This window comes from Citrus clementina, unplaced genomic scaffold (genome assembly GCF_000493195.1).
Source record: "Citrus clementina cultivar Clemenules unplaced genomic scaffold, Citrus_clementina_v1.0 scaffold_1, whole genome shotgun sequence".
NCBI lineage: Eukaryota > Viridiplantae > Streptophyta > Magnoliopsida > Sapindales > Rutaceae > Citrus > Citrus x clementina.
In genome coordinates, this window is record NW_006263303.1 from 5,349,968 (window position 1) to 5,377,638 (window position 27,671).

The window sequence follows — 27,671 nt, forward strand, 5'->3', positions numbered from 1 at the left end:
GCTAATTTACCATCTTTACTAGTTGAACTAATTAGTAGAATGGCAATGTGTGTCACGATATAAAAATGAAATAAATTTTTGGGTTATGATCATTTTACTACTTCAAAAATTGTCAAACATCAAATGAATATAACAAATATTGTCTCCTATCATTTTCCTATTATATCTTTATAAAAATATCATTTTACTATTTTTTCGTTACAACAAATATCATTTTACTACTTTTCCATTACAATCGTTAATTGACTCATTAATAACCAATTAGTTGACTAAAAAAATACCAATTTTACCCTTCATGATTAAAAAAATAATAAGATAAATTTGTAATCCATATATCATAATTCCAACAAAAAAAATTATGTTGGTATTATATATCCATTTTAATAAATATATTACAAATTTATTTTGTAAATAAGTTTCAAGTATTTTTTTTTTAATCATGAAAGGTGACATTGGTATTTTGTTAGTCAACTAACAGTTATAACGAAAAATATAGTAAAATTATATTTTTATAAAGATATAGTAGGAAAATGATAGAAGATAATACTTGTTTTAGTCATTTGATATTTGATAATTTTTGAAGTAGTAAAATGATAATAACTCTAAATTTTTTTATGATTGAATTGATATAATCTTACTTATTAATAATCTTATATTTAATATTATTTGTGTTGAATTGTTTATTGGTGTCATATATGTTTTCTCAATTCATTTTATAACCAATTTAACAATAATTTTGATATATTTATTATGTATTAAATTCATCTTTATTTTTTAGTAGAAAAATAACTGAACAACTTTTTAGCCTCTTTTTACTTAGCTTTTAGTTATTTGATTCCTAAAAAAATAGGCGTAAATGTTATATTTTGATTCTACCCATCCCTAGGTTTTTCTTTCTTATTAAGGGGCAAAACTATCTTACCCCTAATGTACCGAACACCATTTTGGTATTTTCTTTAGCAGCCCCTATAGTTTTCTGTAAATAATAAAAACTATAAGTTTTAAAAATTTTATACAATAAGCCCCAATTAAAATATAATAATTTCAAAATTCTAAAAAATTTATTTGGCATTTTCTTTAACAATCCCTATTGTTTTATGTAAATAATAAAAACTATAAGTTTTAATAATTTTATGTAATAAACCCAATTAAAATATAATAACTTTAAAATTCTAAAAAAAATAACCTCTCTATATCCTTCTCAATCAATTTTAAATTTAAGTTTCATTCTTTATAATTTTAAATTTAAGTAATAGAATAAATATTATATAATTTATTTATTTTTATATTAAATAAACAATTGATCGGTTTCATACGTGGGATAAAGTATAAGTAATTTTACATAATCTCAAATTTACTCATAGAAATTTATTATTTTGAAAATATTATTTATAAACTCTATAATGAATTTAAATGACTATCCAAGCATTTATTTAATATTTATTTATTTTTCATTTTAATATTGTCAAAATTTATATAAATCTTTTCTAATTTTATGTTACACTAAACACAAAATAGTATTGTTAAAATATAATTGGTATTTTAAGTAAATGGAAGTGGAGAGTATTTTAGCAAGTTAAAATAATCCATCCATATTTTTAATATATAAATATGTTTGTTTGCTGAATTACTTTTGATAATAAAATATTTAACGGATCAATGTGTCAAAATTTTAAAATTTAAACTTTTCTTATTCTTTTAGTAAACATAAGGGACCACATCGTTAATAACCAAATGATAACATCTTAGCCATTAGAATAGCCTTTGCTGGGTTGGATCCAATAATTGGATCACAAAAAGACAAAAAAAAAAGGTATGAAACAATAGTTGTACTATAGCCGGACCCTAACTTTAGCATATATTGAAAGTCGAATTCAATTATAAGACTAAGATTTTTTTTTTAAGAGAATTATTACTCATGATATCTACAACTATATAAATTATTGAGACCAGTTTTATATCAATTTTGATATGACACCGCTCAGATTTTCTTAACCCTCTTAAATATTTGAGAGACGATAAACTCCCCTCCTGAAAAAAAAAAAAAAAACTATCTTCACTCAAGCTCTGGAATTTTAAGGAATGATATTTAAATTAAACTCCTTCAATACGTCTGCGGGGGCTCGAGAGTGGGTCTAACCACTTGGGCCAAGCGCTGGTGGTTCTAAGACTAAGGCTCCGTTTGATACAGCTTATTAAATAGAGCTTATAGTAGTAAAACTTATAAAAGTAGAGCTTATACAGATAGAGCTTTTGGACAAAAAGTCATTGGGTGTTTGGTTGTCAATTAGAAAAGCATTTTTGATAGGGATGGCAATGGGGTGGGGTGGGGGTGGGGATGCCTACCCCATTCCCCACCCCATTAAAAATTTTTTGCCTCTATTTCCCACCCCATTCCCAAATAAATTTAGTGGGTTGGGGATGAGGAATCCTCATGTGAGGAATGATTCCTCTATCCCCACCCCATTCCTCATTTACTTATTTTATAATAGATATAAAAATATAATTTTAGTAAATTAAAAATTAGAGACTTAAAATAAAATCATCACCATATTATAAAGTATTTAAATTTTTTTAAAAATCTCTAAAAGTTTGAAACAATATCTTAAACTGATATTAAAAGTGAAAAATATTTAAAGAAAGCAACACCTTAAGAAAAAAAAGAAAATATAATAATATTTTAAAGTTAAAAAATATTGTAGGGTTTTCTTTTACTCATATCATGTTTATATTACATAAAAATTAAAAACTTATTAATTGACATTGTAGTTGATAAAATAAAAATTATTAAATAAAAATTAAAAACATATTTATATATAATGAGGATTGGGGTGGGGTGAGGTGGGGAGTGCAATACCAAACCCCACCCCGCTAATAATTTAGGAATTACTTTTCTCCCACTCCCCACTTCATTCCCCAAAAATTATTAAAAATTTTCCTCATTTGGGGTGGGGCTCCATGGAACCCAAACCCGTAGAGGATTTTGTCATCCCTAATTTTTTAACATTAAACTGTTTGGTTGTGTAAAACTAAAAGTATTTTTGTGTAATTAAATTACCAAAAAGGATATGTATTCATAATTATATAACATGTAATATAATGCATCCAAGCTATCAATTAATAAGAAAAAACCAGTTCAATCATTTCTTTAATTTTCAAAATTAAAAATTTCATAATTGATATATTCTTTTAAACAAATAATATTATCCAAATTAAAATGATAATCGATAATATAACTGAAATGTTAACGGAACATGAGAAGTGTCGCATTACCTGACATCCTCCTCACAAAAAACGTTGGTTATGACTATGATTGCTCTTTCAAGTGTTAGTTATGTATTAGGGATTGCAAAATTAAAGTGTTGGTTATTTTAAAAAAACAAAAATAAATAAAGTGAAGTGGCGGCAGGAATATATTTATATAGCGGCAACAATTTTCGTTGGGTAAGCTTTATATAAAAGGTATTATGTAATTAATTAAATATGTTAAGGATATTTTATATATATATATATTTTAGAAAATCTCTCTAATCTCTACTCTCAAAAACTCAAATTTTAGACTTTTACTAGCAGAGGTAAATTAACTTATTTAAGCTAAAAAAATTCTACTAAAAAAATAACCAAACACTATTAAAAAATTTTAAAAATACTTATGAAATTAAATAAGCACTTATGACTCTTAAATAAACCATACCAAACAGGCACTAAGATATTAAAAAAACAGCTTTTTTATGCGCATAATCAACCCTACATTTTAAAAAACACAACTATACACATTTAAAAAAAAAAACATTAGCCATTTATACTAAATCTCAGTGACATATACGATCAAGGAAGAAAAATGATGGGATGTGATTATATGAACAGTTGAACATGTTCGTAATTGACACGATCTGTGTCATTCATTTATATTTTATTGCTTTCTACTGTAATATACTACAAATGTGAAGACTTGAAGTGATGGTTGCCTTATATTTTATTATTTCAATATGTAGTTTATTCAAGTTTTCAAGTTTTGTTTTTAAATTCACACCCCTCTCTCATTCTTCTCTGTCTGTGTGTTGCTGAACTCTCAATGGCGAGCAACGTTCAGCACCTCACCCAAACAATCCGACTCTCTTTCCCATCTCTTCACAATTTCAAAGCTTCTGATGCTTTTACGAATAAGAGTTTAATTACCACATTTCCAGTACGTTTCTCTTTTCACAGCTCAGCAAAATTAACTACTTCTATTCGCTCTTTACCAGTCGCTACCGCTAGCATTAGCTACAGAAGCAGCTGTGCCTTCACTTGGGACGACGTCGTTCGAGTTTCTCAACCAGAATATTCCCCTGACGATTCTTCCGATCTCCATGGCTACTTCGAAAAAATCAAAATCTGCAATCGTGGCTCAGTTACTATTTCAAGTTCCTCATCAAACAAATAAATTTTGCAACCTTTATTTTGCTGCACTTAATTCATTTTCTTATCTTTTAATTATTATTATTTTTAAGGAAATCCAATCCGAGTTTTTTCCTTTTATCATCGAGGACCAAGTTGTTGGTTACACACATAATCGGTACAATTTCTTTATCCTCATAATAGAAAATAGATTATGTCTATTTATTCCTGTTAGGGATTTTAAATTCTGAACAATTCTTTTTTTCTTTTTTGATTCATTTTTTAATATGAGCAGTTTCGCTAGCCACCTGAGGAAATACGACGACGTATTCATATACTCTGAAAACAACGGAGGTCGATTTGGCAGTCACCTGAAGTTAAATTCAAAGCTGAAAACAGCCGATGAGAGGACGAGAGTTGTCGGAGAAGTGATTAAATGCTTGGGCGAAGAAGATTTGATTCCAGGTATACGGAATGAGGTACTGCTAGCTTTACTTTTGATGTTTATATAGGAACTGAATCGATTCTCTTTCACTTTTGAATATATGCTTCGTGCTTGTGACTATGTCCATATGATGTGTAATTTGTAATTGATTTTTTTGAGATTGATTCATTTTGGATTTCATTGGTTTATAATCAGCTCTATCCTGTAACATCAACCTTTGGTTCTCCGATCTTTTTCTCGCTGGAACGCGCCGCTGCTCCTTACTTTGGAATAAAGGTGAGTTCATGACTTTTGCTTTGGATCAAGGATACTTGTGCATAAAGTTAGAGATACAATAAGTTAGTGATCATGAGATGTTTATTGCAGATATGATCACATGAAACAGTTGTGTCTTGTTAAGTGTCTATGTTTGGATCTACTCACCGTCGAACTTTGTCTATTTTATTACTTTGCTTTCTGGTAATAGACTGAATGATAATTTACTTGGCTATTGATGGTTATATTGCTGTTCCCTTCTTCCTGAATTTGAAAATAGGCTTATGGAGTTCACATGAATGGTTATGTTGAAAAAGACGGGCAAAAATTTCTATGGATTGGAAAACGAACTCAAGTCAAACCTACTTATCCAGGAATGCTTGATCATCTAGTTGCTGGAGGATTGGTATGTAATAATAACCTTTCATTGCTTTTCTTTGGTTGATAGTATTGGATTCTTCTTTTGAATTGCATTGAGTTTACTTTTGTTTTGAAAAAAGGACAGTCGTCAGCTGATTCTCCTAAGTCCTTTTTGTGATCGGAAAAAGTGCCAAACATGTATTGCATGAGTAGGGCATAGCTGGATCCTCATATACTTGAAGTTCACTGATGACCTTCATTTGAAATTGGAATAGGTTGCTTACTAAAAAATAGATTAATAAGGTTTTTCTTCAGCAGTGGACTCCAATATGACTGCAGTTGATTAAGATTGACTTCTGAAGTGCTACTAAGGCTTAAGAATCAATTAGTCCTTAGAAATTCTCAAAATAGTAGGAAGAAGGCACAACATTATCCAAGGGCTGTTTGTCATTCTGATGTAGCATAAAAGAATAAGAGGGAAGAGGCAAAAGGTCATTCTGAAAAATGCCATTTCTATGGTGCCATTTGTAAAACATGCAAGCAAAAATGTAGGGGGCAAGAGAAACTTTGCAGGCATTTGTTTCTGTTATTTTTCAGTTGGACTGATTTATCTCTTTACTAGTTATATATGTTTTCAAGTTTAAACTGAGTGGTTTGGGCAGCTGGCAAATATTTGTCCATGTTAGTCTATAATGAGAAAATGATCTTGAAAAGCCTTTAGTGAACCATGGAAACTTGAGCTCAGAACAAATATCACGTGGGCAACAAACCTTGTGCAATTGGAAAACATTAGGTGTTCTTCCTTGTTGCAAGATCATTTGTTTCTGTTATTTTTCGGTTGGACTGATTTATCTCTTTACTAGTTATATATGTTTTCAAGTTTAAACTGAGTGGTTTGGGCAGCTGGCAAATATTTGTCCATGTTAGTCTGTAATGAGAAAATGATCTTGACTAGCCTTTAATGAACCATGGAAACTTGAGCTCAGAACAAATATCACGTGGGCAACAAACCTTGTGCAATTGGAAAACATTAGGTGTTCTTCCTTGTTGCAATACTTGGAGATTCCAGTTCAGTTACTGCAATTGGATAAAGAATTTATAATAATGAAAACTATGGATTCATTTCATTTAAAAATGTTTTCTCTAATCTTTATGCTCAGTTATCTGAACCAACTCTTCATCTATATAATCATGATGGTGATTGCAGCCCCATGGTATTGCTTGTGGGGAGAATATTATCAAGGAATGTGAAGAGGAAGCGGGAATACCTAGATCCATATCCAATAGGTAAGCTGTCCCCATGCCACATTGATTCTAAATTTGAGTACTAATTGTATTTAACTATATTATATTGGCTAAAAATGTGAGCCTTGCTAAAGTTCCACTCCACATGTTAAAATTCTGATTAAACCATGCTTCTTTTATGGATGATTGGTTGTACTAATGGGTCCAGATATACATCTTTCACAGAGCTAGACCAGTGGGAGCTGTTTCCTATATGGACATTAATGGGTTTAGTTACAAAAGAGACGTTCTGTTTTGCTACGATTTGAAGCTACCTGAAGATTTTGTTCCTAAGAATCAAGGTAACTGTATTAAAGCTTGATCTCATTGATGCCCATTTTCTTCCCTAGTGAGAATAAGGTATAAAAGCAATATTTCTTGAGCTGCAAACTAGTATTAGCATTCCTACTGTTAAATATTTATACATTTCAATCTATAACATACAGCTGCTGCAGTTTTAGAAGAGAATTATAACTATTCATTGTAATAGCTTTATTGAACATGTTGCAGACGGAGAGGTAGAAAGCTTCCAGTTGATCCCTGTGGCACATGTTGCAAATGTCATAAGGAGGACAGAGTTCTTCAAGCCAAATTGCTCCCTAGTCATCATTGATTTCTTGTTTCGACATGGGTATTAGCACTTTTCTTGATTGCTTCTTGTAACTCTCTCAGTTTGACACTTTCAGTAATCAGTTAAAAAGATTAAAATAAATAAATAAATAGAAAGCATAATCACTTCTTTTTAAAAAAATTTTTTATTACCTGTCAATTTGTGGAATGGGTTCTGTTTTTCTTATGATAGTGGACTCTTCTGCCCTGTAGAAATGATAAAAGCAACGGTGTGTAATTGTAATGAATCTTAAATGCTTGCTCTCTACTACTAATATTCCCGTGTGCTTCTCTTTAGTTTTAGGAATCTTTTAGATGTCTTTGGGTTTTCTTTTTCATGATGTCATACATTTATCGTTTATGCTGATTAAAATTGTTACATATTAGGCTTGGCAAATTGCTCCAGGATTTTATTTTTGACACTCATATGCACTTCCAACGATTTCAATGAATCTCGAGATATGTCCTTGATTTTTCTTGTAATGTCCATACATTGATGCTGGTTGATATTAGATAGATTTGAAGGGATTCATGCTCAAAGGCCTTGTTGTAGTTCCTCCTTTACCATTATGAAAAACTCAGCTGTAGCATATCAATCCATCCCAGTTTGATTCTAATCTTTTACCATAATGCTGCAACTTGCAGGTACATTTGTCCGGAATATTTTGGATACTTGGATCTACTACAGAGTTTGAGAAGCGGGGACTGCTCCTAATTATTTGTCTCCGTGCCTATCTTCTTTTTCTATTTGTTTTAATCCTCCAAATAAATTGGATTGTCTGAATGACGACTGGTGTTAATGAAAAGCTTTATTTTCCTGTCGCGAAAGAGATAATTTGGGTATTACATCAATTGGTTTTAAGATACAGGTTCCTGCGTAAAGATTGAGATATGGTGAAATCACAGTTCTTAAAATGAGACTTCTGAAGGAAACTAAACATATAATTTGCAATTAAGGGTTTAAAAAGAAGGAAAAAGAAAAAGGATTGGGCGGCGCTCTCATTAGTTTCCCATCACCCACGATTTGGGCCCTATTTGATATTCAGGTTGAGCTTTAAAGGCCGAAACACTAAGGGCAGGCCGGCCCGCCCAGCCCACTTGCCATACCTGTGGTGCTATTGAGAGAAAAGAAAATCGGTTATCAAGAACAAAAGGCCGCGCAATTAACTGGTGGAATTTTATTTTTACCCAATATTCTTCTGCACTTCAAGACGAATCGAGAGAAAACTAGACAAGAAAACAGTAGGATACCTTAACCGTGCCAAATGGATAAGCATTTGTCTAATGCATAATTATTATATTTCTTGAAGACGTAATTTTTTTTTTCCAGTAATAGATATCTAGGATCCACTTGCTTAAGATGTAAATATTGATCGATAGATATCTATGTTCCAGGCGCGTACTAGGACTGCTCTGTATTAGAGCCTCACACTTTCAATTCTTCAACTCCTGTGCCCAGTGGTTCAAATAAAGCTTCAACTTCACTTTGGTTGACTTCCTCCAAGCTTGCTGGGTTCCACTTAGGATTCTGCCAAAAACATGATAATCCACTGAGAAAACTCCATGCGCATTACCATTATGGGCCTCAACAAGTTTATCCCCTACTATGCATTACCATTACAGGCCTCCATAAATTTATGGACTACTATGTGTTTATGTAATTTAGTTAACACCTATTTAATGATATTTGGAACTTGTTAACCTTTAGAACGGGAGAAGCATTCTATAAAGGGAAAGATTATTTGCACCATTAGCTAGTATCCTCCTAATTTCATCGATGGAAAGGGATGCAGAATCAGTTCAAAAATTTTATTCAAGTTTTAATTGACTAAAGAGAACCTGATCCTTGTCCACCAAGACTGCTCGAACACCTTCAGCAAAATCACTTCGCAAAGAAGATCTTAAGGCAACTCGATATTCATATTTCATTACCCCGCTTAGCTGAATGGGAACCAAGTGCAGAAGGAAATATATGTTACTTTTGACTGTTTCACCTTTATAGGAGGAAATCATGGAGTAGAACAAACCAAAAAGATGAAAAATAGAATTCCAACTTACCTTTGATAATTCATTGTCAGTTTTTCCATGTGCTGATGCAACTTTAGAGAAGTACTTTTGTGTTAAGCAAAGAGAAAATGGAGCACCTTTCCCCATTCCTTGAAGGGCCTCATCAGCCCATTGTGCCACTGAAGGAAGACAAATGGAATCAGAACTGTGGTGAACATCAACACAAACCTAATCAACCCAGTATAATCAATGCCACTTTAACATCGACCAAAAAATTTCTGAGGACACCAATGTCACTTATTACATTGTTCTCATTTCCATAGACAAAACGGCTAAATAGCTTACCTGAAGTCTCGGCACTTGATTGATGTTTCTTTAGCTCTTCAATTATCTGCCTAACTGACTTTTCTGAACTGAAGCATGAAGTAATTTGAGGCAAAAGAAGCTTCAGTGGGGCTTCACCCTCAGGGTCACTGCTATATTTTGCCAAAAGTGCTACAATATCCTGATGCGGATCTTCGGAACTGTAACACCAATAATCATTTTGACCTTTTAGTGGCAGATGGAAATCTAAAAATTGCAACAATACGCAGATGTTTTGATAAAAAAACATGAATATATCCCAGATCCAGAAAGTAAATACATTACAAAATTCACTTTGTTAGAACAATTTAGCTTTATACAATAGAGAAACAATGTTCTAGACCTACCACCTACCATGAGAACACTCAGCAAGAACAATACAAAACTAAAAACTTCACAGAGTGATGGATCTCTTATTACCTCACCATTGCTAAAATAAAGGATATCAATAACTGGAATTTGTTTTAATTTAAGCAATCCAAGCACTAAATGTGGATTGATTTCCATTGAAACAAAAGATGGAATATAAGATAGAAAGATAATTGAAGACATACAAGGTAACTGCCAAAAGGGCCTCCTTCAGTGAACCTAAATTCCCCGATGGCACATAATCCGTTCCAAGTCCAGCAAAGAGTGCATCAGAAGGTGTGGAAATTCTCTTTCCCGTCATACCAAGATAAGCACCTGCAATATTTTAGGATTTCAAGTGACTGAACATTCAACAACAGAGCATCAACTAGAGTCACTAGACAATCAGTTTTCTGGAAGAAAGACGAGAAAGAAATCCAGCATGAATGGAGAGGTCCTAATAAATTCACAGAGGCCAAGGTCTCACCCAAACAAGCCAAAATCCCACCCCATTTTTTAGAGCAATTTTTGAAAAAAAGGGAGAAAAGCTAATTAAAACGACTTGCTCACTAGCTAGATATTATCCACTTTGGGCGTCACACATTTGTCCTTCACCCTCATATTTTTGTTCTTGGTATGGGTCCAATCCCACCTGAAAGACCGCTTTCTAGTTTAAGGAAGGTCACCCCTTCTAAGCTCGTTACTCAGATCCACCCAAGCAATGTGGGATGAAACAGTTATGTCAAATGAATTATTAAGGCAACAAAGATATAAGTTTGAAATATTTAGATGAGATGGTCAGATAACAGGTTGGAAGGTAGGAATACATTTAACGTGATGGAAATGCAAAATTGATTTTCAAACTGAGAAAGAATTAGGGGGTTCAAGGAAATTAGAATAGAGGCAATCCCTATGTTAGTCCCCGACCAAAAAAAAAAGGACAGTTTACGACAAATAGAGAAAAAAATATCACATTGTTAGGAGAAGAAAATCTTAATGAAGAAAGATTCGAAAGTAGCTCGCCTATGATCCCACATCCAATCTAAATGACTAAGAAACCATACGATACATGCAAATTCAATATCAGGCAACAAAAGAAATCTATATGCACCATTCAGATAAGAATAACCATACCAACAGATCCTCCTCCAGGACCTTTTGCTGCTATGTATGAAAATCCAACATCCGGGAACAAGCCAATTCCATTTTCTGGCATGGCTAGAAGAGTTTTCTGAGAAGTATTTATTTAAAAAAAAAGAGCTAAAATGAAAAACTAGTACAGCTTTTAAAACATGAAATTGACACCACTGTCGACATGTCAACACCATTCATACCTCTGTTACAATTCTGTAGCGACCATGACCGGATATGCCGATTCCAAAACCCATTGTTACACCATCCATTAAGCTTATGTATGGTTTCTTGTACTCAGAAATTTTGAATATTAGAGAATACTCTGCAGTGAACACCTGAGAGAAAATGCACCACAATGAGGCGTATTAAGTTAATTTAATGGAACATATTAAAAAAAAGAGGTTAACATAACATAACAAACTAATTAAGGAGACAGAATAGCAAGCAAACAGAAGCCTAAAAAGTCAATTTATGCAAAACCACACACAATATAAAATGAAACTTGATAAACAATGAGATTGAATCCACGTATTAAGAATGAAATGCATGCATCAAAAATATAAATCTATTAAACTGGTAGACACAAATTGCCTGAAACAAGTCAATGATCCGAATATAACATTTATGCATATGCATGTCAAATTTCAAATAGTCTTATTATCTCATTGAAGAAGAAAAAATACATTAATTCAATGTAAAACTTTAAATCAACAAAAAACATAAAACCATATTTTGATCCTCCTACAAAAACCCAATATTCATCCGAGAGTCTAAAAAGCATGTTACATCAGTCTTATGTTATACATAAATGATAAAAAAATAAATAAAAATTCTGCCATTCAAAATTCGAATATAATTATGTCAGGTATCATCAAATAAATTTCTCTTAAAAGAATTTCCACATCTTATTTTAGGAATACACCTAGGGATACGACATTAAGAGCTGATAATGACTGATTGCAACTGTAAGTGGTTCAAGGGAGATTGACTGCAGGTAACAGTGTTATTTGGAAAAGATGAGATATTGGAATCGAAGCAACAATGATAGGAAAAATAGTTATTTTGAACTTGACTATATTTTTAACAAAGCAAAAATGTGTTAATGGGTTGATGATTTATGGTTAGAAGGACTCTAGAAGACCTCAATCATTTCTGACAGTTGATTTTGGGTTGTGGACTGTAAGTGGTTCAAGGGAGATTGACCACAGATAACGGCGTTATTTGGAAAAGACGAGATATTGGAATCGAAGCAAATATGAAAAATAGTTATTTTGAACTTGACCATATTTTCAACAAAGCAAAAATGTGTTAATGGTTTGATGATTTATAGTTAGAAGGACGCTAGAAGACCTCAATCATTTCTGACAGTTGATTTTGGGTTGAGATCTCCTTCACATCACCACCTGCAGATAAACTAAGATCTAGGTTATGAACTAGACAGGCATTGAACGAGTCAAGTTATAACAGTAGCATAATAAAAAGAACAGCAAAGCAACATTAAAAAAGAATGAAAAGAAGATAAAAAATAAAAAAAAAGAATGGTGAGCAACAGTTCATTTAAAACAATCAACAACTGTATCTAGCAAGCAAGGGATATTCATAACAAAAGACATGCATTTTAAGGGAACCTTTGGTACAAGAGGTGTGTTCCTGTCTTTTTGAATTTCAGCAACAACCCCCTTGATGTCCATTCCTGCATTTGCCATTAATGGTTACCTTCAAAACCTGCCGTAGCTCTGAATAGCAGATAGCCCAAAAAAATGTATATGTATGCATGCGGACCAATTCACATGCATTTGTAGAATAGCATCAAGCTAACTGAAGCTTAGAAAAGTCCTTTAATAGAAAATGATTAAATAAATGACTGAAAGAAGCTGTCTAAAAGGAAACTTATTTTCGCTAATTACCAGCACAGAAGGCACGGGGCCCACTGCCCTCAATGAGCACACACTTTACCCTTGGATCTGATTCCCATTCGTCAAGAAAACTTTTGTATTTTATGTCCATATCTGCATCACCGAAAGCCTACAAGTTAAAGTAAACAACTAGAGAAAAGCATCAAAGAACACAAGCTAAGTACATAATTAAACAAAAAAGAGTTACAAATTAGCATACAGTCTGAAATATTTCTGAAATCCAAAAAATTCGCAAGAAGCTTTAATTTTCTACAGAAGATTTTGCGTGAATAACGTAAAGTTGTTCAAAACCTCACATCAAAAATTGGTTTCATCCAAAGTCCAACTCAGATAATAAAAAAAGTTAGGAAATTCAACCAAAACTCTTCAACTGAAAATTACCAGCCCTACTAAAGAGTAACAAAAATACAGTCAGTCTTATCATTCTTCTAATGATCTACATTATTCACACTTTTCATTTCAGAACAGAATGACCAGTCTTACCCAGGAGCCCGGGGGGGGGGGGAGAGGGGAATGAATCTCGCCTCAGTTAACACATGCATTTAATTAAATCACCGCTTGAAAAATCGAATCATATTCCATATTTGGAAACACATCATTCTTTTCACCCAGTAAATAAGAACCAGCACCGGTCAACATAGTAGAGTAGCAACAGAGAGTTAAAAAAGAAAATTTAAAAAAAAAAAAGAATATCACCACAGTTAACACATGCATTGGAATAAACCATTGGTTGAAAAAATGAATCACACTTTCATTTTCGGAAACACATCATTGATTTCACTCAATAAATAAGAACTAGCACCAGTCCACATAGTAGACTTAAAACTTTTTTCCTGTGGCACTTTAAAGAATCTCTTCATTCTTGAAATTATTCATTTATTTTACCCAGTAAATATATTATCAAGTAACAAATACATATAGTATATCACACAATTTTTCACAAGTCACATTTGTATCCAAGTTTAAATTCTAGTGTTTAAAAACTAGAATTTTGCCACATGGAAAAATCTCTCTTATTTTCTTTTCAACAATTTTCAGCGCGTACCTTAATTATGTACTAATGGAAATTATTAATTTAGCCTATTATTCTAAGTCGGACCTAAAAATGTTATCTTATAGAGCATTAATTTATATAGGTTATATTGTACGGATAAATAAATAATACTCTAATTTCAAAAAATTTTAAAAGCTTAAGTTACTACATAGTATTGATCGCCCTTAACATACTAAGAAAATCAGTAATTACAATTAATTAAAGTATTGATGATTGATTACACACGGCATCGCAAAGTAAAGCACGCCATTTTACGAATTAAAAAAAAAAAGCGACAACGTAGAAATGACCACTGAGCAAATCTTATAAAAGGAAAAAAGGAATGACCTAGATTCATGGCGTTGAGAGCTTTGGGACGATCAAGAGTGATGACAGCGACGCCGTTTGGATGAACATTTCCTTTGACGAACTCTTCGGCGCCGGCTGCAGCCATGGTCGCAAACGTTCTGGAATTACCAGAGGTTTGTGGATTGCAGAAAGATAATCTGATGAAACGACAAGTTGATTGGTGTCGTTGAGAGCGAGTGATTGTCGTTTGGTTAAAGAGTAGAGTTGATGATTTGGTAAAGATTTGGGAGACTGAGAGTGAGAGTGATAAGCTTCGCATGTTAAATTTTGTGAAACTGTTACTCCCCGAGTAAATGATAGTTTCGGTTGCCGTTGACTGTTGATTGCCCGTCAGATTCTTTTTCCTGTTAAAATTCGTATAAAATCCTTATTTATTTGAGGGTGAGGCGTTATTTAAATTCATTATAATATTTATTAAATTTTATTCCTCAATAAATTGATCTACAAAATTTTAAGATTTATCTTTCACTGAATAAAACATCTCTATGCTAAATATAAAATATTCCTTTTATATATGCTTGAAAAGTGAAAATCTATTGTTCACGCTTGTTTTTCACTAATTAAAAAAAATTAAATAAATGGGACAATATAAAGAATAAAAAACATAGAATTTATATGATCTAGCGCTTGCCTTACATCCACCGGATTTAAAAAAAAATCTTCACTATTTAATAATAATTACAATGAAATTTTTTTTTAGCTATTTGCCTCTAAATTTTTGCTTGCCCATTATGCATTAAGGACTTTCTATTTACAATACAAATTTTCAATATTCTAAGTCGTTGATATTCCTTATTGTAATTTGCTTCCACTAATTAATTAGAGTTTAATTCAGAGTCTATATTTATTTCATTCTCAAAGTTAGTCTGTACAGCTTCTAGTTTTTTTTTTTTTTTTGGTTCACCATCACTTTATCTTGTACGCTCATACTCTATTTTAATTAATTATTTTAACTTTTCATATTCCATATTCCATGGCCATCAATTGGTAAAACAATTGAAATCGTTGGAATCATGAGGCCAGGAAGGTTTCTTTGTTTCCAAAGAATATACATGCCTATCATGGCACGAATCAAGCTCAATAGAAAAGGAATACATTTAAAATTGCTAAGTATATACCTAAGAAAATAGTGGAAAGAAAAGTCTGACACCATGCGTAAAAAAATTATGATGCATGGTGACAACTTCTAGAGGAGGATGACTAGGTTTGTCGTTTCCTCTATCCCTTTCCAAAGAAATGGAACGAGGTATACCATAAGAGATCCGAAGAGATTTGAGTGACATTTCACCCATACGATTAACCTCTTCATCTATGCTCCACCCAATAAAAATTGGAGGAAGAAAATAAAAAGAAGTGGGGGCAAAATTTACAACGAATGGTTGAGTAGCTACAGGCCGATTATCATCTCTTCTGTAGGATATTCACAAAGTTCAACTTGAGAGAAATCCTAAGAATATGAAGACATTATTGATATAGTGATTAAGGATTAAAAAAAACAACAACAAATACTCACCAAAGATTTGAGTAACCTAACTTTAAGAAGAAATAGAAAGAAAGTTGGTTGTTGAATATGAGAAAAAAATGACCAATTTATATAAGTGAGAATTAGCTTGATTGGTGGGTATAAGAGGTAGCAACCAATATATATAACTAAAGAGATAGCTCTTTTAAGCTTTGAAATCAAGCTCCAAGAGAGTTAAGGAGCAACTGTTATCGAGAAAAGTGAAATATGTAGAGCCATGCAAAGAAGTGAAGCATACAGAGCCATGCACAGAAGTGAACCATACAGAGTCATGCACAAGAGTGAAGCATGCAAAGCTAGGGGTGGGCAAAATAACCGATCCGAAATAAATCGGGTTCGGATTGGTTCAGATTGACCATAATACCCGATCGGATGAAATGTTGCCAACCCGATCGGATCATAATCGGATCGGGTGAAATCCGATTCGATCCGACAACCCGAACGAGTTGGCTTAAAGAAGAAAGTAAACAACCCTCACTGATTATAGCACACATGCATCAAGCAACAAGCAGTCAAGCACCAGTGACGCCACAGAGCACAGGGCAACAGACCACACGCTACACAGCCTCACACACCACACAAGTATACGGCACACATCACAGAGATGGATGCACAAAACCAGTAGAGATAGAGGCACAAAAATAGTAGACCACACACTCAACGCACCCAGTCGCACCCAGCAGCCTCACTCCCCTCCTTCACGCCTCACGGCCTCCCCCTCAAGCTTCAACGAGAGACCACACAACACACACCAACCTTTGCTCCCCTCCCTCACGCCTCATGGGTCACTGCCCCACCCTCAAGTCAACACTCAACACCGCCAACGCCAAGTAGAAACACACACACACACACACACAACCACAGCCAACACATGCTTGCCACAATCACCGCCGACGCCAACCGCGACCAGATCTGCTGCTCCGCGAGGACCGCGACCAGATTTGCTGCTACCGCCTACCGATCTGCTATCTCCGCGCCTCCACACACTTCATCACAAAGTTTCTCCTACAAGTTCCATTCGAAATCCAGCAAGCGGCAGCCCGAATTTTTGTTTTAAGTTTGGATTTTTGAGTTTAGTTCAAATACGAACAGTTGTAATGTGTAATAAATTATATAACATATATTAAATCATTGATTAGGAATTGTTAACCGAACCCGATCCGAACCAAATTAAACCCAATTTTTTGATTCGATCCAATAATTTGAATCGGATCGGGTCGGGTTGTCAATTCGGGTTAAATTCGAATGAGTTTTTGTTCGCGAAATTCGATCGGGTTGATCCGAACCCGATTTTGCCCAACCCTATGCAAAGCCATGCGCAAAGGTGAAGCTGGTGAAGCTTGCAGAGCCATGCATAAAAGTGAAGTATGTATAGCCATGCACAAGAGTGAAGCACAGAAAGGCATGCACAAGAGTGAATCGTGCAAAGTCATGCACAAAAGTGGAGTATGGAGCATGAAAGAAAAAATGAAGCATGCAAAGTCATGCATAAAAGTGGAGTATAGAGCATGAAGCATGAAAAATTAAATAATTAATTGAAATGAAGTTTGCGTCTACAAGATAAAGTGACGGTGAACAAAAAAAGAAAAGAAAAAAATCTAGAAGCTTCAAAGACCAATTTTGAGAAGAAGATAAATATAGGTTCCGAATCAAACTATAATTAAGTGGTGGAAACATATCATAATAAAGAGATGTCAACAACTTAAAATATTGAAAAATTGCATTATAAATAAAAAGTCCTTAATGCATAATGGACAAGCAAAAATCAAGAGGCAAATAGCTAAAAAAAAGTTATTGTAATTACTATTGAATAATGAAGGTTGCTTTCTTAACTCTCGTGGCTATAGGCCAAGTGTTGAACCTTGTAAAGTTTTTCTTAGATGTTAGAATAATCGAAGGTAGCAAAATTATTTTAATTAGTAGCACTAATCCGGTAATAATGATTGGCTTCAACTTTGGAATGTGAAGCTCCCTCATTAATGACATGCGACTGAGTTACATTACCTCATGGGGCCCTGGTTTTTATCTTCTTAAGCCGGCCGAATATACGTATAAGATTTTGATTATATGGACGATGACTGAGAGTTTTATCACTTGGGACTTGGCTCTTCATAAAGAAGCAATGTTGCTGTGATCAGCTCTCTCTCTCTCACACACACACACATAGAATGAATCATATCAGTTTATAATTCTAGAATCAACTCAAAAAAGGATTGCAAATCACGACTACTTAATTTAATCACAACAAAATAATTACAAACAACAAACAAACACTCAAAAGGCCATCCAGACAAGCACGATTGGTGGCCTTGCAATTATTTGTATATCTTAGTAATTAATAATTCATTAAACATCAAAAGCCTAACACTTTATTCAACACATCAATAAGCTGAAGATGAGCAGTAAGCTGTGGGAAATGTCCATCGGCCTCTATGATCTCCACCGTTGATTTTCCCTTCATCTTCTCCTGCATGTAGTAAGCAACTGAGTTCGGCACAACAGCATCGTTACTGGGTTGGACAATAGTGCATGGTGTCTCGACCTTGTCGAGAATCTCTCTTTCGTCGCTATAAAACACAGTTTTGGCCAAAGGAAGAGCAAATTCATGTCTCATTCTTTTCAAGCAGTTTTCAAATTTCTCGACCGAGGGAGCATCTTTAGTATCCACAACAAGACGTGGGAAGCTTGAAGCCCAGCTAGCATAATTGGTTTCTACATTTGAGATGAGATTTTCAATATCCGAAGGTTTGAACCCACCTTCATAATCATCTGTGTTGATGTACCTACACATAAATTTGCAAGATAAATTTATAAGATCTCGTTTGCAGCAAATAAACATGAAAAAAAAATGGACCAAATAGTTATATAATAATTAAGAGATAGATTATTATTTTTCACAATCACAAATAAGCTTAAGCTAAGAAGCAAAAGAACCAGTCCAAAAATTAAGGAACTTGTTTGCTAATATTAAGCTTGCTAATGATTGAGGACACTAATACTTGAACCATGCGTTTAGAACTTCCATTGTCCACACAATTGAAGCAGAAGATAGAGAAGCCGGCAATATCTTTAACTAGATCTCTTGCGACCACATGTTTGTCTCGAGATCGAAGGCAAATGGATAACACCAAACGACAACTTTCCGTAGTCAAAGCAGTTATGTTAGGTAAAATATCAAAAACATGGGGGAAAAATAAACTAAAATGAAAAACAATCTGAAAATATTCTTCTTCTTTCCATTAAAGCCGCAGCAAAGTTACCACAGAATTTACAAAACATGTTTGTTTTAGTTTTATTTAGCCATGAGTCAATAGTTCACAAAAGAAGCTTTGTGCATCCAGTCACCTGAATTCGGATTCAAATGTTAACAAAAAGTTATAAAGATTACTATTTAGTGGATGAAGTTTCTTATTTTCATCCAAATTTAAAAAAATATATATAAAAAAAGAAAAGTAAAAGAATCGCCCTGAAAATAGAAGTCTTAGCATATGCGCAAGTATAGGGAAAAAAATAAATGTTTTTTTTTTGGTTTTATTTATTTATTTTTTGATGGCTCTCTAGAGAGAAAGGTATGAGTATGTACCTAGGAGAAGTTCCAATGAGTATGAGCCTTTTAAAGAGTTCAGGTTTCTTAACAGAAGCAATGCAACCAATCATACCAGACATGGAGTGGCCAATGAACAGGGTTGATTTCAAGTCATTTTCTTCTAAAAGAGTTATCAAATCATCGGCAAAAGCTTCGTATGAAGAATACTTGACAGGATTATAAAGGCTTTGATGATCTTTATTTAGTATCGCTCCAGAGAAAAGCCAGTCAAAAGCTAAAACCCTGTAATGCTGAGACAAAACGGGTGTGATTTTGTCCCAAATAGACTGGTCTCCTCCAAACCCGTGTGCAAGAACCAGAGTTTCCTTGCCTGAGCCTATGATTTTTGCGTTCATGGCAGCCGATAGACCTTGTTCTCGTATCACCATCTTTACTTCCGGGAAAACCAAAAGCTAGAAGCAAGAAAAGAAATAATATACGAACTGCTAAGCGTTGAAGGAGAGAGCTAAAGATATAGAGCAGTATTTGGTACCTTTTTCTGCTGTTGGTTTGGCCTCTATTATATAGAGAGAAAGAGAGGGAGAGGGAGAGAGAGAGATGGGGGCTTAGGCTTATTAGTAAATACTAATTAATTAAACACAAAAATGATATTCATTTATTTGATTTCTGTTGTAATAATAAACCCAAATAGGTAATAACCAGAAACCCTTTGATAGAATGGTTTTCACATATTTTCTGCCCTTTCTTTTGTCTCTTTCGTTTTCGCTACAATTATATCTCTTTTATTTCAGGAAATCAATCCTACCCTGTTCATAAATTAATTAATTAACCCTAAAGTTTGTGGGTGCTAGTTATTCTAGTTTAATCGGTCGAATCTCTTAAAATTATAAGATAAGTAGGAATTCGAACCGTGGTAATGTGAGTAAAAAGAATATTAAATTGGCATTTGGCTTGCTATGATTAAATGAAACAAAAAAAGAACTTAATGCTTACACTTTGTTAAATTTCATAAGAAAGTATAGGATAATCGATAAATAAAGCAATTAAGAATTTCATTAAAAAATAAAAATATTAGACTTGACCATCCAGTATTCTATTAAGTGTTATCTGAAAATTCAATTTAGACATATTAACATCATGGATAAAATATGTACTCTCATGATCTGATCATATCTGAATTGTTAAAGATTTTTTGACACACACATGTATAATATGTGTGTGTGTATATATTCGGATCAAGAGAAAATCTGAATCCTAACATTATATATATATATATATATATATATATATATATATATATGATAAGTTAGTTTGGTCAGTTAAGTATTAAAAAAAAGTTTGAATGTGATAAATTTCAACTTTTTTTTTCCTTCTTAATGACGATTTATTATTATATTATAGCCAAAAGAAGTGAAATCAAACCAATGACAAAAACAGATGAAAAAGGAGTTAAAAGATTTACTAAAATTGCAATGAATTACACATGGCAATAATTAGAAGAGACAATCTCGGCACTATACAAGCAAATGATGATCAACAAGTCAATTGGAATCAGAATTAATACTGTAGCCAGGGACCGATCAGATCAAATTAATTGTGGGCAGTTGGGAATTGGGATCATTTAGTGACTTTGCCATTTGAGTCTTGAGATATGGCAATAAGGAGCCCCACACGTTACCATACTCTTAGCTACTGGCCTAGTAGCTACGCTAGCTCCCTCCAGAAAGATCATCAATCATTTTTTTTTTTACACAAATAAGAATGCGCAGCAACGGAAAAGTGCAGTTGTTAATGTTGAAGTTAATGTTAATTGCTCAATTAAAGCGATTTTGAATCTCGTCCTTTCTATTTACGTTTGTGATTTGTAAATAATACGGGTTAGTAAAAATCTTATTGATTATTTAAACAAGGGCCGGTGCTACGTTACGTTTAACGTAACGTACGCCACACACAACAATAGTTGTGGGCTCCACTACGAGAACTGTTGCTGTGTGTGGATAGACGTTAAACGTAACGTAGCGGAATCCTTAAACAAGTTCCCAAAATCTCAAATGTAAAACATTTATTACGAGTTATAAAAGAAAGTGCTACCCCACTGTGAGTGTGCATTTTATATATATGTATGGTAAACAAACAAAACAAACTCATGATTCTGTTAGTTTTTTTTTATTCAAGTTTGAGTTATTTTCAGTTTTGAAATTAAAATTTTAGTGTATACAAAGATTTAGAACCGCGTTCAGTGTTAAATTTAAGGGTAAAAATAATTTTCCTCTACCTGTTTTGTGTTTCCTTCTAACCAATACAGTTTTTACAATAATTCCTTATCTCTTTTAAAAAAAAAGGGTGGGAAATGGTTGTTTCATGGTTGTGAAGCATTTTTCTTTAATAATTTTGACAGCAAAAATTAAAGTAACAGAGTATTATGAAGACAGTAGAAGTAAGATGAAAATGCTAAAACCTATAAGAAGAAAAGTGTCATGCATCTCCTTCTACATTTGAAAATTTGAGTAATTAAATATTTTTAATCTAAATTTCATTTTAAATAATGTGTAATTTATTGAATAGTAAGTAATTTTATAAAAAAATTAGGTGAATTAATTATATTATTTTATTAATTAATTGATGAATGTTAAATCATTTAAAATATTTTTTACGATAAAAAATTTAAGATATTTAGTACTATATTTTAAATTTTACAATATACCAAAGTTTACAGTTTATCGTATTTAAATGTCTGTTTGATTCGGAGAAAAAAAGAAAGAAAGAAATGTGTTTTAGCATAGTAAAGAGTAGCCAATTATTGAAAATTAATAGAGGGTTGGAAGGAATGCCAATGAAGGACGAGAGAGTCGAGGAAGGCGTGCCGCCTAGTGGGGGCCCATAAGAAGACAGCACAACGATGGGAAAAGGACTTCAATGGCCGGATGTGTTCAGACGCAAAAGGCTCCTTTTGTCTTGTTGTGCCTATTTGTTTTGGCTTTTTTATTTTATTTTATTACTCGTTGAGATAAGTCCAAGCCCAACCTTTTCCGCTCATCAATGTTTCTCTTGCCCCCACCGTGGTCTGGTCCTATCACAAAAATATTTTATTTCTACTTTATTTATTATTTGTTATTTCATAGGTTCCTACGCATCCACTTTTTTTTTTTATTATTATTCTTAATTTAATGATATATGATTGCCGCATGGCTTGTATAGCACAATGCTATAGGCTATAGCCTCAACATTATTGAGGCACTGATTCAAGCTTTGATGAGGCTCCTTTATTTTTTTATTTTTTGTAAAAAAAAAAAAGAAATTATGGAATAGAAGTTGATTTCTCATGGGAAGTAATTTTTTGAGTTAATTTAGGTAAAAAAATTTATTATGATGTAAATATATATTTTTATTTATAGTCCCATCAAATCTCAAATTCTAATTTATTTATAAATTATAGTCATTAAAAAAAACATTATATGTCTTCTTTTTTAATATTACATTATAAATTTACTGATAATACTGTCATTGGCCTCAAAGACCAGCACAATATGGTAAATGTGATAAATATATTAGAAGAAATGACTCTATGACTCAAACCTCTGCAAATACTTAAAAAGACTTGTGATCTATTAAAATTGAAGTCTAACTAGAAAAATCCCTAAAGTCCATTTCAAACAAAATATGTATAGTAGGAAGAAAAATATACCCCCACACAAGTAAGACGAGACACCAATATATGTGCCTATTACTTAATTATGAAGTGGTTCGCTGCTACATGTTATAAAATATTCATGTCATTAAATTATATTTAATTACAACGTTACTTTTTTTTTTTTTTTGTTGGAGGTGGGGGCTAATGGAATTGCCTGCGCAATCAAATTCAGTTTCAGAGGAAGCTATCCAATAACAAAATAATGAATCGCTCTCTTTTTTGTATAAATAATCAAGAAGAAATTTGAGTCTCGTATGTATGAGTAGATTTTAATTTCATTTAAAAAAATTATTAATTGAATTTAAATTGTTTTAAGTTCAAATTTTTTGACTATGCAACCACAAATTTTATTCTTAATATATATATATTGGAATCACTATGCTACCGCAAAATTGATTTAACGAATTCCAATAACTTTCTGAATAACTATCAATAAATTGTTTTACATAATATTGAAAAAAAAAATCAGCTTTGGAGCTTTTTTGGACAGCTAGCAGAGAACTTGAAACGCACAACCGGAGAGTAGAAAAGAGATGGCGGTCGACTAGTTTACGTGAACGTTTATCATTTCAAATCTATGGTCACAATCAGCGGACAAAGAAGTTTCACAACCGAAGATAACTTGTTTCATTTTGGTCCAACCAGAAGGTGAGTCAAATTAAAACACCTTTAAGATTTTTCCTTTTCCGTTCATATTGAAAAAAAAACGACGGCACGTGTACATCGCGTGATGTAGTGTCGAGTGTCAGACTGTTGATGTTGCCCCATCAATTGCGTGTGGACGGCGTAGATATATAGAAGCGCGATTCGATGAGCCTCACAAAGCTTTGGTGAGCCCAGTCCGCGCTCGTTGTAGGTCACTCCACGTCAACTGGGTGAGCCAAAAGTCGGTTACTGCTACATCAAAGATGATGTACTAAAATAGAAGGCAATCTCTATCTTACATGCACGTAAGATATATTCTCCTCATATAAATAGTGTATGTGTGAGACCTACATATTATTCATGTGAGGATAGTGTATCTTACATGCATGTAAGATAGAGAGACCCAAAATAGAAAGCTCAGAATTAGTAGAGTCCTTCACGCAAATGGTGAAATTTTAACCGAGTTATAAATGTTTATTTATCGGTTACCTCCCCTTAGGTTTATGTATTATCACTTACTTAACAATTTTCATTTTAATGAGTATTTACCTCATTTTCTAACCGTTATTTATCAGATTCAAAAGTTTTAATCAGATTAAGATTGTTTAACGACCTAATTAAGCTTCTCTTGAAGAACATTCACGTGAGCAATTAGTGGTTAATAAATAAAAATATAACAGTACTTGAACTTTAATAATACTTGATCATTAGTATTTAATAGACGCATTGTACGTGATCATTAAAAACATAGGACAGCTTCATTTGAACCATTTACGTTATTGGTTAAATAATAGACATATAGAGCACTATTTCTTTTAAATAGAGGGAAGAGTTCAAGACTTTATGCAAGCTCAAAATTTATAGATTGTGATAAATCTCGGCCCTATTTGATATATAATTCTAATTTATGCTCAGCAAACCCTTAAATTATATTATAATTGAATGAATTTAAACTTTTAGTGAACCTTTGATTGTAATATGTATATATAAAATAAAGGTCTAAGCCCTTTTTGCGTGGTATGTATTATCATTTATCACTTTAATAGCTAGTTAACGGGAAGGGAGGTGAAGGCCTATTACGTGAAACCCGTGGTCTAATTCATAATACAATAAAAATCATGGGAAGTAAGTGATAAGTGGCCATAATTCAGTCTTCGCTCGTGATAGATTCTATCCTTTTTGAGCTATTATTATCACAACGAGATTCTTCAATCGAAAATCACCACAAAAAAATAAAATAATAATAATAATAATAACAAACGAACGAATCCTGAAAAACAGATTTTTTTTAAGGGTTCCCCACCTCAACTTTGATATTGTAGTGATGCATTTTTAAATCGAAGTTTGTTATGAAATAAAAATTATAATTGTAAAATAAAATTTGATATTAGTGTTTAATAAATATAACCAGGTAGATAAGTTAATAGTAAATGTAATATAAATTTTTATTAAACAATAATGGTAAATGTTATCAGATATTTTACATCAGTAGTTTAAAAGCTACAGAAACACTTAAATGATCATAATAAATCGTGACCTAAATTTTTTTTTTTTTTAAATCTCAAATCTTATCTCGATCAAAAACTATAATAATATAAAAGAATGTCCGACGAACTCCGAAGAGAAATTCATTCCTTCAATATACTTTTTATAATAAATGCCGACATCAGATATGGAATATTGATAACAAATTCTTCCGGATGATGCTTACAGAGTATAGACAAACCAGAGCAGCCAAATTTTGGATTTTACAAACATGTCCTTCAACTTAGAAAATCTAATAAGAGCGTAATATTATATTACGTGAGAAGGACAGCATCAAAAGTGAATTTTTGGCTCATCTATTGGGGTTTTTTATGTTGTGTGCATTAGATTAACAGATACGTATCTTAGAGTACTCATTTTCAATTCTTCCAATTATAAAGAAATCTCAAGTGGGTTTTACTTATAAAGTTTAAAAATGCATCCACACCATGGATTATTCTTTGGTAATGAGTACATTAAATTAATTACCATGTCTATCTCTTTCTCTCAGCTAAATTTCCAAGAAACAGGCCTCTTAAAGTAAGCATGTGAAAGTGTCTTGTTTTGCCTAGCAGTACATGTTCAAACAAAACATGCTTAGCTAGCATCTTGCAACTTGTCGCCTTAAAAGGCCGACAAAAGAATGAGACACTGCGTTCTTTCATCTTTGGACCAAAATTGGAGCAGAATCCTCTGAAAGATTTTGTTGACCAGTTCTCGGCTGAAACACTGCAACAATATAACATCAATGAATGCTGCCGTGGCTCTTTTTAATTTTGAGCAAGATTAATGACTCTTATGTTTTGTACACATTCAAGAACAAAAATATTGACTTCTTTTACCAATTATTATCTTTGCTTTTTGGACTTACTGCTCTCAAGTCTAGATAACTCCTCAAACAAGTCCAATTAATCTTTAATAATAGGGGAAAAGGATGTATGCATAAGACGACGACAACAAATAATCATCAATGAAACGTGGGGAGTGAAATAATGTTAAGGCTATACATGTCGTATGTGACATTTACTGGTTATATATTATGATCATATATAGTCGGAGCAAATTAAAAAATGCTTGAAGATTATTTATTGAGCACTGTCAAAAAAACTTTTAGAGGAATATAATAAGACATATTTGGATGATTACATAGGTTGATCAAGAGAGGATTCAATTTCTATTTACATAATACTTTTAAAAGAATTTATTAACTAGATGGATTTGCAGAGGACATAATACACCTCTCATACCTAAGTGCATGTATGAAATTATTGGGTAAATTTTTTAAATGTAGGTGTGGGCAGATCCTAATATAATTTTAAACTACTTATCTTCTTAAGAGTTGAACTTGAGCGACTAACCAAAAAAAGATGTTAAAAGCCACAAAGTTGTTCGGAGACTGAATTTCAAAATAATCACTCATTTGAAAGTTTACTATTAGATTGTGGTCATATTTGAGATTGAGATGTTGTATTTTTTAAGTTGCAGTTATTGTAGAAAAAAAACTATAATTAAGAAACATAAATTAATAATATGTAGTGAATATAAATTTTAAATAATAATTTTGACAAACTTATTAAAAATATAATAAATTTTTCATTATACAAGTGAAAAATCATATTAATATAACTTTCAAACTACAGCAGTAAATGTTTACTAAATACTTCAGTGCTTTAACTTGTAAGTTACAGCTACTCAACCTCAATTCTAAATATACCATATATTGATATTATTTATTTAATAATTAATAGTGTATTGTGTCCGCATGGTGATAAGAACATCCCACGTCAATTATGCTTTGTTAAAAAAAAAAGATAATTTAAAATTGGACTACTTGACAATCATAACATAAATTCCAAATCTCCTCCGAGATTTTCTTCCCAAAAAAGAAAAATCAAAAAGAAAATATATATAGTTCAATTAGGTTAATTTTTATCTTCAACATCACTGAATGGACCGAATAACCACTATGAAAAAGACTCCACAATATTGCTATGATTACGTTTTTGTAACAACTTTTTAATGAGTGGATTGGTTGGCGTATCGATAACAGTAACCACCTTTTTACATTAATTACGGTCATTAATTGTCCGAATAGCAACAAAGTCAAGGCCCACCAACTCCAACTACGTGCGCCTAACCGTGACTCCTACCTAAATCCTCACAAGTTAATACAAAAACGGAAAAAGTTGTTTGAAAGTTAAATTTATTCGATGCCAATCGAACAACTCAACTGGCGCTA

General features: G+C 32.6%; 3 protein-coding genes across 6 annotated transcripts; 1 reads left to right on the forward strand and 2 right to left on the reverse strand.

Annotated features, from left to right (window-relative positions):
• Positions 1-3,951: 3,951 nt before the first annotated feature.
• On the forward strand, positions 3,952-8,199 carry LOC18055657 (nudix hydrolase 20, chloroplastic). The gene is made up of 9 exons (XM_006451007.2): positions 3,952-4,393; positions 4,494-4,558; positions 4,676-4,859; positions 5,021-5,101; positions 5,361-5,486; positions 6,648-6,727; positions 6,911-7,026; positions 7,235-7,355; positions 7,979-8,199. Exons 1-9 carry the CDS (start codon positions 4,076-4,078, stop codon positions 8,046-8,048), a joined length of 1,161 nt encoding a protein of 386 aa, XP_006451070.1. The 5' UTR covers positions 3,952-4,075; the 3' UTR covers positions 8,049-8,199.
• A 292-nt stretch (positions 8,200-8,491) lies between these two features.
• Positions 8,492-14,897, reverse strand: LOC18055658 (3-hydroxyisobutyryl-CoA hydrolase-like protein 3, mitochondrial). Of its 4 annotated transcripts, XM_024177566.1 has the most exons (11): positions 14,483-14,897; positions 13,093-13,194; positions 12,834-12,878; positions 12,536-12,588; positions 11,386-11,520; positions 11,186-11,282; positions 10,258-10,387; positions 9,686-9,864; positions 9,392-9,519; positions 9,173-9,274; positions 8,492-8,861 (listed from the first exon to the last, which is right to left on the reverse strand). In XM_024177566.1, exons 1-11 carry the CDS (start codon positions 14,760-14,762, stop codon positions 8,760-8,762), a joined length of 1,353 nt encoding a protein of 450 aa, XP_024033334.1. In that variant the 5' UTR covers positions 14,763-14,897; the 3' UTR covers positions 8,492-8,759. The 4 variants fall into 4 exon arrangements, with proteins under 4 accessions (XP_024033334.1, XP_024033332.1, XP_006451071.1 ...); XM_024177564.1 differs by lacking the exon at positions 12,834-12,878 and having other exon boundaries at positions 14,483-14,896; XM_006451008.2 differs by lacking the exon at positions 12,536-12,588 and having other exon boundaries at positions 12,814-12,878; positions 14,483-14,896.
• A 3,341-nt stretch (positions 14,898-18,238) lies between these two features.
• LOC18055659 (strigolactone esterase D14) lies at positions 18,239-20,115 on the reverse strand. The gene is made up of 2 exons (XM_006451009.2): positions 19,609-20,115; positions 18,239-18,808 (listed from the first exon to the last, which is right to left on the reverse strand). The coding sequence occupies exons 1-2, from the start codon at positions 19,998-20,000 to the stop codon at positions 18,379-18,381; spliced, it is 822 nt and encodes a 273-aa protein (XP_006451072.1). The 5' UTR covers positions 20,001-20,115; the 3' UTR covers positions 18,239-18,378.
• Positions 20,116-27,671: the final 7,556 nt, after the last annotated feature.